Source organism: Brassica napus, chromosome C4 (genome assembly GCF_020379485.1).
Source record: "Brassica napus cultivar Da-Ae chromosome C4, Da-Ae, whole genome shotgun sequence".
Classification (NCBI taxonomy): Eukaryota; Viridiplantae; Streptophyta; class Magnoliopsida; order Brassicales; family Brassicaceae; genus Brassica; species Brassica napus.
Genome location: NC_063447.1, coordinates 7,629,003 through 7,641,791, shown reverse-complemented (window position 1 = coordinate 7,641,791; position 12,789 = coordinate 7,629,003). Strand labels below are relative to the sequence as shown.

Genomic DNA, 12,789 nt, shown 5'->3' with positions numbered 1-12,789 from the left:
GTAAAGTTCACGTAAATACCTTGAAGGTTTTCCTCGTAAAGAACACATATACATTTCCACGTCATTTCCTTGTAAATTATTCCTCGTAAAGAACTCGTTAAACTTCCACGTAAAGAAGTCGCAACATTAGCTACGAATTTACTTCGTTTCATTATTTTACAGAAAGATAAAAATATTATTAAAAAATAATTAAAATTATTTAATTTTTTAATAAAATTAAAATTCTAAAAAGATCAAAAACCAAAAAAAATTATATATAAATAAGTTTTGAATGTATAATACAAGAACCGAATAAAAAAGAACTAAGAGTCGTTCATCGCCCGGTAGTATTCATCACTCCTCGCCGCTACATCCGCCTCGGCATGTGTGTCGGATGATGACTCGCCTGGAATAGGATTTCGTTGTCGCATGGTCCTCAACAAGATCTCCCATTCCGGATTTGTGGCCGCTACAACGTCCAAGAAGCCCTCGAGTCCACCCACACGAGCTGTGAACGCAGATTACTACTACTAGCTTCATTCTGATCATAATTAAAACCTTCTCCATGTTGAAACCATATATAGTAATTTGGCTTGTAACCTCTATTTATTAAATGCTTCCAAACATTTTCACGGTTTGCCAGTTTTGAATTGTTGCATTTCCGACAAGGACAGAACATCTTACCACTTTCTTGGGCGAGCGGTGTTGAATCTGCTTGATGCATACATGTCTCCAGCCCCGCAAGGTATTTTTTCGTCACTCTCCCGTTAGCATCTCTATGCATATACATCCACTTCCGCAACTCGTAAATAGTCCTGGGGCCAGCCATTTTTTTTTCTTTCACGTTTTTTGTTGTTGGTGTGTTTAAAATGATGTTCAAACATCCATATTTATAGGAAATTTCGAATCTGGTAGTTGTAATTTTCCTATGAATTTACAACGAAAATTAATTAGGTGGCAAAAAATAAACGTGTAACACCTACAAAGTTGGTGGATTCAAAATTTCTTCGCTAAATACACGTAAATTATTTCCTCGTAAATAACACGCGAAGTTTACGTCGTATTTACGAGGAAATAGTATTTCCTCATAAAAGACACGTCAAGTTACATCGACTTTACGACGAAACGCTTTTATCGTTACTTTACGAGGAAATAACGATGACATTATTTTTCCACGTAAGTTCCTCGTAAAATCGACATAAATTTACGAAGATTGTTTTTCCTCGTTAACTTTTCTCGTTAAGCTTGTATTTTCTTGTAGTGATAAATCCATAATTTCTACAACTTATATATTAGCAGTAGCACCACACCTCACAACACCACGTTATCTGATGCTATTACGTAGTGATAGCTATAGGGAAGCAGCCGGTTATTACGATGGTTAATTTTGTTATGAAATACATAAATAGTTTAACTCTTCGCGATGCAAGGGGTTGTGACCCACGGGTCTGAAAAGTTAGGGTAGAGACTGTAACCAGTTGGAGTCTTATATACTTATAGTTTATTATTTTAATTTGATCGTTTTTAATTATTTGCTGAGACAGAACAAGCGAAAGGGAATAAGTGTTGGGACATATTTGGATTTTTGTACTCTTTTCTTATGCTTATTTTTACAATATCTATTTTCTTAGGCTTATTTCTATGACATTCACAGAATGTCATGTTATTACTGAGATGCGAGTGTATGTGGAAACGAGCTTATTAGGACGTTTCTGAACTACGAATTATTTAATAGTAAACACTAAACATATTATTCATGATTTCCGTGGCTACATCATTGATCCAAAGTTTCTTTGATGGCAACACTAAGCTGATACAGAATACTAACACTAATTGTTCGATTGTTGTTACTTTATAAGTCAGCGAAACACGCCTCTTGTTATGGATTATTTATGTCTCTCTCTCTCTCTTCGGAACTGTATCCTTTGCTTCATCAAATATTTACAACGATGAGTGTGTACACGCTTATATGTATGTATGTGTGTTTGAATTTTATTTTTTATTTATATGTAACTTTGGAATTAATAGGACGAATTAACTTTTATCAGAAAATCTAGAATACAAGTAATATATATGTTGATATAATGCACATTAATAATTCTAGTTGAGCTATCGAAAACCCTAAAATAATAAAATAATCAACTAAGATCTATGGGGAATTATTCAATCAATCATCTCTCTCTCTAATTGTGACAGAAAATATTCCTTCATCATGTGACTTTATTTTGGATCCTGGTTACACAACATGCTTCTAATCACGTAATGGGGGCATATGTATAGTCAATTGTAAACCTTTCTTTTACCAAAAAAAAAAATTGTAAACCTTTTCCTCTTGTTTAGATCAACATAGTTCAAAATAAAACGCATCCCCAATAGTTAAGATTGCAACAATGTGTACATAATATTTTCAAAGACTAATGCTGTACTATGAAGTATGAACGAATATACTTAGTCCCTACAGAGTACTTACATGTTAATTTTCATATTCCAAACATAATCTTAGCAAAGGTTTGCTAAAGGAAAACTTAAGCATACCTTACTTGGCACATTCATACCCCATTAATCACTCTTCCGCGAATAGATGTCTCAGTGTCGTTAGAAATTGATAAATGAATGAATGATCTTTTGATATCAATGATATATATGTAATAAGCATTGTATATGATTCATTCGCTAGGAGAAATTGCCTTGAATTATAGTTGTAACAGTAACGTGATGATTTATGCTGCCCATAATAACGAAAGTGCTAAGAACATATTAATTAAGATAAAATTGTATAAATCAAGTTTCTCAAGCCTCTAGTTCTTTTACATGCAGATGCTACTTAACACTTCCTTAAAAATTTCACAACTGTAAATTGTTATTTTCATACAATTCTCAAAATAGTAGAAACAAAGCCTCCACAATATGTATATAGCCATATATTTTGACACCACAAATCCAAGGAAAGATAACACAAAGTAACACATACATCCATATAAAATTTTGTATTATAAATATATATTATGGTTTTCTTTACCCTTGCGTTTTGGTAGATATACACGGATGATCCATCAATCAGTTTGCCTTTCGGGGATCGCCTCCTAGCCTAAGCTCAAGATCTAAATCCTCAAAGTGACCACCCTTATGTTTGATCTCCTCGTTTCTTGTAATTGTGGCACTCTTACAAGATAAACTTGAAATGAATATCGACGGCTGCGATGAACCCTCACGCATTCGTCTTCTCTTATGGATCATATCACCCTTCCCAGTCTCTTTATCCCCCCCTCGAGCAGTAATCGGACAATCCTTGTGGATCACCAGATTCATTCTCACTGACAGATCAGTGGTGTTTTCAAGATTAACTTTTGCTTTATCCCCGTTCTTTGGTACATCTCTGTCGATCTTTCTCTTCTTGCTTCCTTCCATGAAAGGAACTTCATAAAGATCACAACCCTTTTTACCCGGGGACGACCATGGGGAAGAAGATATAATCTTTTTAGAATTATTGGAAGGTTCTACAACAAAAGATGGCGAAGAGGAAGAAACCCTAGGAGTCAAATATGGTAAAGAAGAAGGAGAAGATGAAAGATCAATAACACAGGAGCGTTGAGACTCAAAACGATTAGGATTGGAGTTAAAAACCAAAGTATAGCTAGAGGTTTCACGAACATCGTCGCTATAATTATGAGATGGATACTCTGGTGGGGAAGAGGATTTGGAGAATAAGTACTGATCGTCGGATTGCTTAAGCCGTGCTCTGTCTCTTCGGTGAACGTTCATGTGGCCACCGAGGGCTTGAGCCGATTTAAACTCTCTCCGGCAAAAGCTACACGAGTAAGATCTCGGTGGCCACAAAGATCCGGCGGCATCGTCTTCCGCGAAGGCCAGCTCTTCCCATGATGATTCTTTGTTGCTTTTCTTTGGGATCCAGACGCCACCAGGTTTCTCCATTCTCTAGGGACAACTTGGAAGTTGACGCCAAACCCTAGAATTTTTTTTTCTTCTTCCCTTTTTTGGTGGTTAGAGGAACCCTAGATGATTAATATTAGGTGGTGGGTTACGGAAAAAGATGAAGAAATTGTGTAATGACAATAATGGAGGTCAATTGTGATAAATAAATTTAAACCAAAGCGAGTGGATTATTTTAAACGATCAAAGGATTGTTATTTAATATATTTGATTGATCGTAGGGATTTTGTGAATACAGATGATATGAACTACTTTGGATTTTAGTAAGAGTTAGCTGACTGATCTAAAATCTTTTATTTTTGCTTATTCCAAGTGGATACCCACAAGTAACGTATATTTGTATTTTGATTTTTGCACTATATTAAATTATGTGTACCGTTCTTCGTTCATATAAAAAGTATTGTATTATATAATCTTGTGAATTAACAGTAGCTATACTAAATTACTAATCCACCGTACCTACTTATATATTTTTCTTTGCGGTGATATGATTTTTTTGTTCTATCAAAACTTATAACTAGGTGCGACCCAGCAAGCAAGTAATTAACATGTGAATTTTCCACTATATAACAATGGAAATTGGGTTATTTAAGAGAAAAAGCAAGCTCAAGAATATAATTATTATTGATAATATTAAAAAAAATAAGCGTCGACGTTGAATACACCTTTGTCCTCTGTATATATTAACAACATATTATAAAACTAGTTCATAATCGAATTTACTTATTGTGTTAGTGGTCTAAATGGTAAATGGGTTGCTTTATTGTGTTTCAGATTCAAATTTCTCTTGGTACATAGTGTATTATTCAAATAAAATTTTCTTAGTGTTGATTCCAAGCATAAAGAAGATAATGGTTATAAAGTCGTAACCCCCGTGATTTCTGAAAGAAATAGATCAATTAACATTTTACCAAAAAAAAAAGAAAAAAAAAAATCAATTCAATAGAAAGTAACAAATAGAGGACATATAGTATTGGGAATATTGGAAAGGATTTGAGGTAGGATAATATATGTATTTGGGCTTAGGACGTGAATATGAGATAAAAAAGGACCAAACCACGTTTTGGGCTTTAACTACTCAAGGGCCATATAAATATAGACAACTCTCAGTGAACAAGCAATCTACTTGTGATGGCTTGTGAGGTGTGAATGGTCTGATGGTAAGCGAAGACAGGATTTCCAAGTAGCTTAGATTTTGGATTCATAGTAAATGTAGTTTTTCAGATCTTAAGTAATCCAAAACTCGAAGGCAACACATTGGCTATCACTGAAGACTACAATGGAAACTGAAAAAAATGAAGACTACAATCAGTCTTTAGGTCCAGTCAAACTGGGAATTAGGGGACACAATCACGGTCATTACCATATAAAGCTAACATTAAACCAAAACAAATTGTAGATACTAAAATCCACGCTAAGTATGTAATAGTGATCGAGAGTTTAATCTGGGGAAGAAAAGATGATGTAGGCAAAGATATCTTTAGAACACAACGAGGTAATCAGATTCCAATAGGAAATATGGATTTTATTGATGAATAAGATCGAATACAATAAGTGAAATGAGATCGAGCGTTACAAACGAGATCGATAAGAGAAAAGACTTAAAGCTAGGTGAAAATAAGCACTACAAGAAAACAGGAGGATTTTGATGGCCGAAATCGTCAGAAATTCGTCGGAATAGACCGATTCCGACGAATTTCTGACGAACCTGTCCGTCGGTATCGTTTTGTCGGAAAAAAAAATTCGTCGGAATTTCGTCAGAACTTCCGACGACTTTCTGACGAATACCGAGAAACGTCATTCTGACGAACTTCCGACGATATTACGATGCGGACACACGAGACCAGAGTTCATCGGAAAAACGATGTACCGACGGAGAGCGTTCCTCGGACAATTCCGACGTAGTGGATTCCTCGGTATATTCCGAAGGACGTTTGTTCGTCGGAATATACCGACGGACTCTGGGCGTCGGAATATACCGACAGATATTTGTTCGTCGGTATATTCCGACGGATATTGGTTCGTCGGTAAATTCCGACGGATGTTGGTTCATCGGTATATTCCGAGGAACCGTTGTTCGTCGGTATATTCCGACGCCCAGAGTTCGTCGGAATATACCAATTTTAAAAACGAATTAATTTTGCATTTTTATATATTTTTTTATATTAAAAATTAATTAATAAATTAAAAAAATCAAAAATTTAAAACTAATAATATTATAGAATTTAAATTCATACAAACCGAAATAGGAAAAAAACATTCAGAAAGTTTAAAATTCATACAAACCGAAATAGAAAAAAAAACATTCAGAAAGTTTTAAAAAGCCGAAAAAAACTAAGATGAATTCGAAGACATCAAACGATCTAGCTTCTGCATTATCTCGGTCTTGAACTTCTTCTGGGATGCCAACTCAGCAAGGATATGGGCATTCTCCGAACGGATAGTGGCATTCTCAGAAAGGATAGTGGTGTTCTGCTCCTCCAATGCCCCAATCCGTTCATCTTTGTCATGTAGCTCCTCGAGAATCATGGGATCGGCATACGGAGCTTGCGAAGAAGATGCCAGATACGAAGAAGCACGGCGGGCCAACCCAACTAAACGGCCTCCTTTCCTTTTAGGAACCGCCTACAAAAATATTTAAAGTTAGTAAATAGGGACAAGTTAGTAATCGACATTATAAAAAAAATATATTAATAAAAAAAATTACCTTTTCAACCATCTCATTTATTTGCAATAGAGACAAGTTGGTTGAAGCTCCCGTAGAATCGCCGTCATCAGAGAGAGGCTGAGATTGAGATACTATTTCAGCTTCCACCAAATCAACGACACCTTTGATCACGGGGTCCTGAATTTGACCCGTCGTCTTGTTAGTGTGAGCCACCTTAATGAGTTGGAGACGATCAACGGGATTACCGTCATTTGCTTCGATCTAAAAAACCGCCTTTATTAGCCAAGAAATATATAAAATATTTATTTAAAAAATATAAAGATAAATAATAATAAAAAACTTACAAGTTCATCTTCCTTAGTAGACATAGAGCAAACGCCGAGTTTGTGCACATACATACCTTTCCCGCCACGATCGCTCTTCCGGTTCTTGGAGTTCCTAGAAGACGTCTCTGCAGATTCTTCCTTCTCCCAATGAGCTATCAACTGCTCCCACACCGTCCCGTTGATGAACCGTGGCCTCTTGTTCTTCTGCCAAACTGTCTTCCACGCGTTTATCTGCTTCGTATAAGAGTCCATGGCCTTTTCGTTGAATTTCTTACGGACTGTTTCCGTAAGATCGAAGTGCCAGTTGAACTCTTGCTACAAAACAAACATAATTTAATAAGTAAATATATTTACAAAAATGTAAAAACTTTAAAAAATGAAGAGTTACTATACCGCAAACTGACGAAACCACAACTCTCGTTCGTCGGAAGGGATCACACTCCACTTTGGATATCCAAAACGGAGCATGGAGTACATCAACTGGTTGATGCTCCGGCTAATGCCATTTTTCGACTTGGTGAACCTTTTAAAAAAATACAAGTTAGCAAGTTAATTAAAGGAAAAAAACATAATGGTACAAATAAAAAAAATACTAACCAAGTGTTATGTCCTCGTCGTGGGTTGGGTTGGAGAACCGGGAGATGCTCTCGACCTGGTTGTTGAACCAATAGTTGAACTGGCATGACCCCCGGATCCTGTTGAGCAGCAGCGCGAGGGGCAGCGGGAGCTGGAGCGGGAATATATGCGGGAACCGAGTTTTGTTCATGAGACGATCCCGATGCACGGGAACTGCTCACCGAACTACGTCGAAGACGGGCTGCGGGGCGGAGTTCATCCTCGGCCCTAAAAAAAAAATTAATACATCAAAAATATTTTTAAATCATTTCTATTTTTAATGTTTTCATTTATATATTTACAAAAGGTTTTATAAACGTTGTAAAAAAAAACTATTAAACCTTTTAATATACATAGTTTATTACTAGAAACTTATATAAAATAATAAAAAATTTAAAATTTTTTATTATACATGATTTATATATATATATATATGTATACACAATTATAAAAAATTTATAAATGTAGAAAAATGTTGTTAAATATTTATAAATTTTTTTAAAAACGTTTTATTATACATAGTTTATTAGTGGAAAATTATAAAAAATTTACAAAAATTTTAAAATATTTATTATACATGATTTATATATATATATATATATGTATATAAAATTATAAAAAATTTATAAATATAGAAAAATGTTGTTAAATATTTTAAAAAAATTTTAAAAACATCTTATTATATATATTTCATTACTGAAAACTTGAAAAACATTTTTAAAAATCAAAAAACGTTTTAAAAATATTAAAACGTTTTGAATTTTAACAAAAAAATAAAATTCCAAAAAAAACTAAAATAACAATCCAAACAAGAATCCTAACTTATATATCCTAAACTATCCATTCAATCCTAAAATTTTCAATCAAACAACCTAAAATCCGAGATCTAACCTCCAAAACCCTAAACAATTGATATAAAAGAAGGTTTGGGATGATTCTTACATGATTTGGGGTTTGGGGAAGAGATATGAGGGTGAGAAGTGGATTCTCCGGTGAAGAGAGGTGGAGAAGGGCCGGAATCGCCGGAGAGATGGAGAAATCGCCGGAGAGAGTTCGTTTTGAGAGGGAGGCGGAAATAACGAAGAAGGAAGAAGAAGGGTTATTATATCTGAAGATTCCGACGGACACGGGTTCGTCAGTATTCCGTCGGTATAATTAAAATATACCAAATGGCGATTCGCGAAAATTTTCACGCGGTTTGGTTCTCCCGGGCAAATTGGATTTCCGACAGAAGGTGTCCGTCAGTATATTCCGACGGAATGTGTCCGTCAGTATATTCCGACGGAATTCCGACGACTTAGTGTTTAGGGTGTTGATTACAAGTTTCTAAATGCAAAATCCATATCTTTGATAAGATATATAGTATTTGCATAAAGATTTAACAATAAAAATGTTTTTATAACACAATTTTACACAACAACATTTTTTGTAATGTAAGATTATATGAATATGATTGTATAAGTATATGAGTGTTAAGATGAGATGTTATGAAAACAATGATATGCATACATAAATATTTTAATGAGTTGTTATGTTTGAACGGTTGTGATCTAATACTATACTAAACATTTATTATTTGTTATTTTCATAGTTTTGGCATCTAAATTTATAGATTTTTATGATTGAAATTTTTTAGAAACACATGTCGTCGGTAATTCGTCGGAATATACCGACTACATTCCGACCAACCTTTCTAGTTCGTCGGAATGTCGTCGGTATATTCCGACGAATTACCGACGACCTTTACAAACTTCAACGAAACCCTTGGTCGTCGCTATGTCGTCGATATATTGTGAGGGATTTCCGACGGACCAATAAAAAAAAAACTAATCAGAATCTTCTGAATCTTCATCAAACTCCCCAACTTCGGCTTCTGGCTCCGAATGTACAACAGCATCATGTCCAAACACAGTCAAATTCTCAACAAGTTGAACATTTTCCAAATCTTCAACTGCCTGGGCGTTGCTGGTAGACTCTGGTTGCAATGGTTCATCATCATCAGAAGTTCCATCCACTCGTCCTCTTGGGTTGATTTGCGTTACAGTAACCCATGGATCGTCTCTGTACGTCACCCGAGGGTAACTTATGTAGCACACCTATACATATCAATTATACAAGTATTAGTAAAATATATATAACATTAATTAATTATATTGGTAAAAAATTATGAATAGATTGACTTACCTGATCAGCTTGCGAACCAAGAATGAAGGGATCATAATATTGAAGTTTCCGCCGCGAATGAACTGATGTAAAACTAAACGCATCAATCTTCACTCCTCTATCTGGGGTGGTGTCATACCAATCACAATAGAATACTACACAACGCAATCCAACCATTCCAGGAAATTGGATTTCCAATATTTCTTTTATGTTGCCGTAGTAGACATCGTCACCGGAAGAAGATGAAACACCAGCATCATATGTTGTCTTAGAATGACCTTTCCTTGTGAATGCATATCCTCGCGTACAAAATTTAGGATATGATTTGATCACATAGTTTGGTTCCTGCACAAATTCGCGTATCCAATCATCGAACACAAGACCTCTGGCCAAACCATCATTCACCTATAAATTAAAAACATATATGATTGAAAAGTTAATTAGTTTATATTAAATTTAAACTAATCATTTGCATAGGGTAATATGATATATGACTCACATAACTACGAAGTCACGCAGCAAATCCGTTATCTCTAAGTTGTCGAAGCTCATCTTCTGTTGCATGCCTGTGAGTCATACGCAACTCCGCCGTATATACACTATATACAAAAATATTATCAATATGAAATAAATTTATTAAATATTAATCTAACAATAAATGAATAAATATTTTTACCTCTCATATTGTAGAACATCTTCACAGTTGGTGAGCAAATATGTTTGCAAATGAGCGTGCTCAGTGTCCGTAAGTCTCCGCTTCGTGAATTTTCCACTAAGTCGTCCTATTTCCTTGAACATGCTTGGGACAGTAACATGATATGTTGCTCTCTCCCCTCTATCATCATGCCGAGCAGGTCTTCTGTGTTTTGTATGCACTCTGGTGGAAAATAATTTTCAGCAAAGATTGCAGTTTCTTCATTGATCACCTGTGCCACTATAGATCCTTCCACCCTGCTTTGATTTTTGACCATCTTCTTCAGATGATGCATATAACGCTCAAAAATATACATCCATCTGTACTGCACAGGACCACCAAGTTCCAATTCTCTTGTGAGATGAATAGCAAGATGTTCCATTACATCAAAGAATGATGGAGGAAATATCTTCTCAAGGTTGCACATGCTGACTGGTGCGTTTGTTTTCAAATTATTAATACCCTCTTCAGTCACTACTCTGCTGCATAAGTCGCGGAAGAAAACACTAATCCCTACATAGATAAAAGACATAATTTTTGTAAGTATTAAGTTTTTATAAGCATAATTGTTAAATATAAAAATAAATTAAATTGTAAAAATATAAGATACCTGCAATTGCTTCATGAACATTACGTGGCAATAATGCTGAAAAAGCAAACGGAAGGAGGCGCTGCATAATTACATGACAATCATGACCCTTCAAGCCAGTAAACTTTCCTTCTCTTCTACCAACGCAGTTCCCCAAATTTGATGCATATTCGTCAGGAAATTTCACTTTATCTGTAATCCAATCAAAGAACTCTTCTTTTCTAGCACCATCTAGCCGATAAATGGGAAAAGGGGGCGTACCGTTCTCATCAACGTAAAGTTCAGAACGATCACAGATATCGACTAAATCCAACCTTGACTTCAAATTATCCTTCGTTTTACCTTGGATGTTAAGGACTGTGTTCATCAGATTGTCGCAGAAGTTCTTCTCAATATGCATGACATCTAAATTATGCCGCAATAGATGACTCTCCCAATATGGCAGATCCCAGAAAATACTCTTTTTGTGCCAGTTATGTAGCTCTCCAACCGCACTGACTCGAATGTTTTCATGTCCACCTACATCTGGCGTCCTCTCTGCATCAAAATACCTAAACTGCTTCAACAAATCTTTCCCAATAACTTCCTCAGGTGGACCATCAAACACCTGCTTGTTCTTCGTAAACGAAGTCTTACTCCTGCGGTATGGATGATCAGGTGGTAAAAATCGTCTGTGACAGTCAAACCAACACGTTTTCCTTCCGTTTTTTAGTTGGAAAGCATCTGTGTCATCTTGACAATATGGACATGATAGCCTCTCATGTGTTGTCCATCCAAATAACATACCATATGCTGGAAAGTCACTTATTGTCCACATAAGTACTGCCCGTATCTGAAAGTTTTCTTTGCACGAAACATCGTATGTCTCAAAACCATGCGCCCATAGTTGTTGCAACTCATATATCAGTGGTTGAAGAAACTCATCTAGTGATCTTTTAGGATGATCTGGCCCGGGGACGAGAATTGAGAGAAACAAAAACTCTCGTCGCATGCACAAGCTCGGCCGTAAGTTGTACGGTGTCACAATAACTGGCCATAGAGAATATTGTATTTCATGCTTTCCAAATTGGCTGAAACCATCAGTAGATAATCCAAGATAAACATTTCTTCTCTCTTCCGCAAATTCTGGAAATGTTGACTGGAAATGTTTCCAAGCCTTCGCATCTGAAGGATGTCTAATCTCACCATTTGTGGAATGCTCTGCATGCCATCTCATTGCTTTTGCTGTGCGCTCACACTGATACAACCTCTTCAATCTTTCCGTCAAAGGCAAATACCACATTCTTTTGAATGGGATTGGAACTCTTCCCCTCGTCTCCTGATAACGAGGTTTCCCACAAAATTTGCATACATTCCGTGTCTCATCCGCTCTCCAGTAGATCATGCAGTTGTCAATACATACATCTATCACTTCGTACGGTAGTTGAAGACATGCAACAAGTTTCTGAACCTCGTAGTATGAACCCGGTGCAAGGTTATCCTCAGGTAGAATACCTTTGACAAAATCAGTAATCGCATCCATACATTCTTCAGCCAAATTATAGTCTGTCTTAATACCCATTAATCTAGTTGCAGATGATAAGACTGAATGACCATCTCTACAATTTTGATACAAAGGTTGTTTTCCAGCATCCAACATGTCAAAAAATCTCATAGATTCGGGATTTGGTTCTTCCCCTCTATAATGATCATGTACCATCTGCTCAGTACCTACACCATAATCTATATCCGTTCTCGATTCTTCTAACCTAATACCAGGCTGAAGTTCACTAACAGGCTGAGGTTCGCTAGTACTACCATATTC

General features: G+C 35.9%; 1 protein-coding gene and 1 long non-coding RNA gene across 2 annotated transcripts; both read right to left on the bottom strand.

Moving 5' to 3' along the window:
• Nucleotides 1-2,810: 2,810 nt before the first annotated feature.
• On the bottom strand, nucleotides 2,811-4,323 carry LOC106454690 (zinc finger protein 10-like). Its single transcript, XM_013896805.3, has one exon. It carries the CDS (start codon nucleotides 3,910-3,912, stop codon nucleotides 3,037-3,039), a length of 876 nt encoding a protein of 291 aa, XP_013752259.2. The 5' UTR covers nucleotides 3,913-4,323; the 3' UTR covers nucleotides 2,811-3,036.
• Nucleotides 4,324-9,366: 5,043 nt separating this feature from the next.
• Nucleotides 9,367-9,875, bottom strand: LOC125585742. Its single transcript, XR_007322739.1, has 2 exons — nucleotides 9,724-9,875; nucleotides 9,367-9,635 (listed from the first exon to the last, which is right to left on the bottom strand). It is a non-coding gene; the product is annotated as an uncharacterized LOC125585742 (long non-coding RNA).
• Between the last annotated feature and the right edge of the window lie 2,914 nt (nucleotides 9,876-12,789).

Excerpts from the sequence above, each read along its gene's own strand:
- LOC106454690 (XM_013896805.3), bottom strand. The coding sequence starts at position 3,912 with ATGGAGAAACCTGGTGGCGTCTGGATCCCAAAGAAAAGCAACAAAGAA.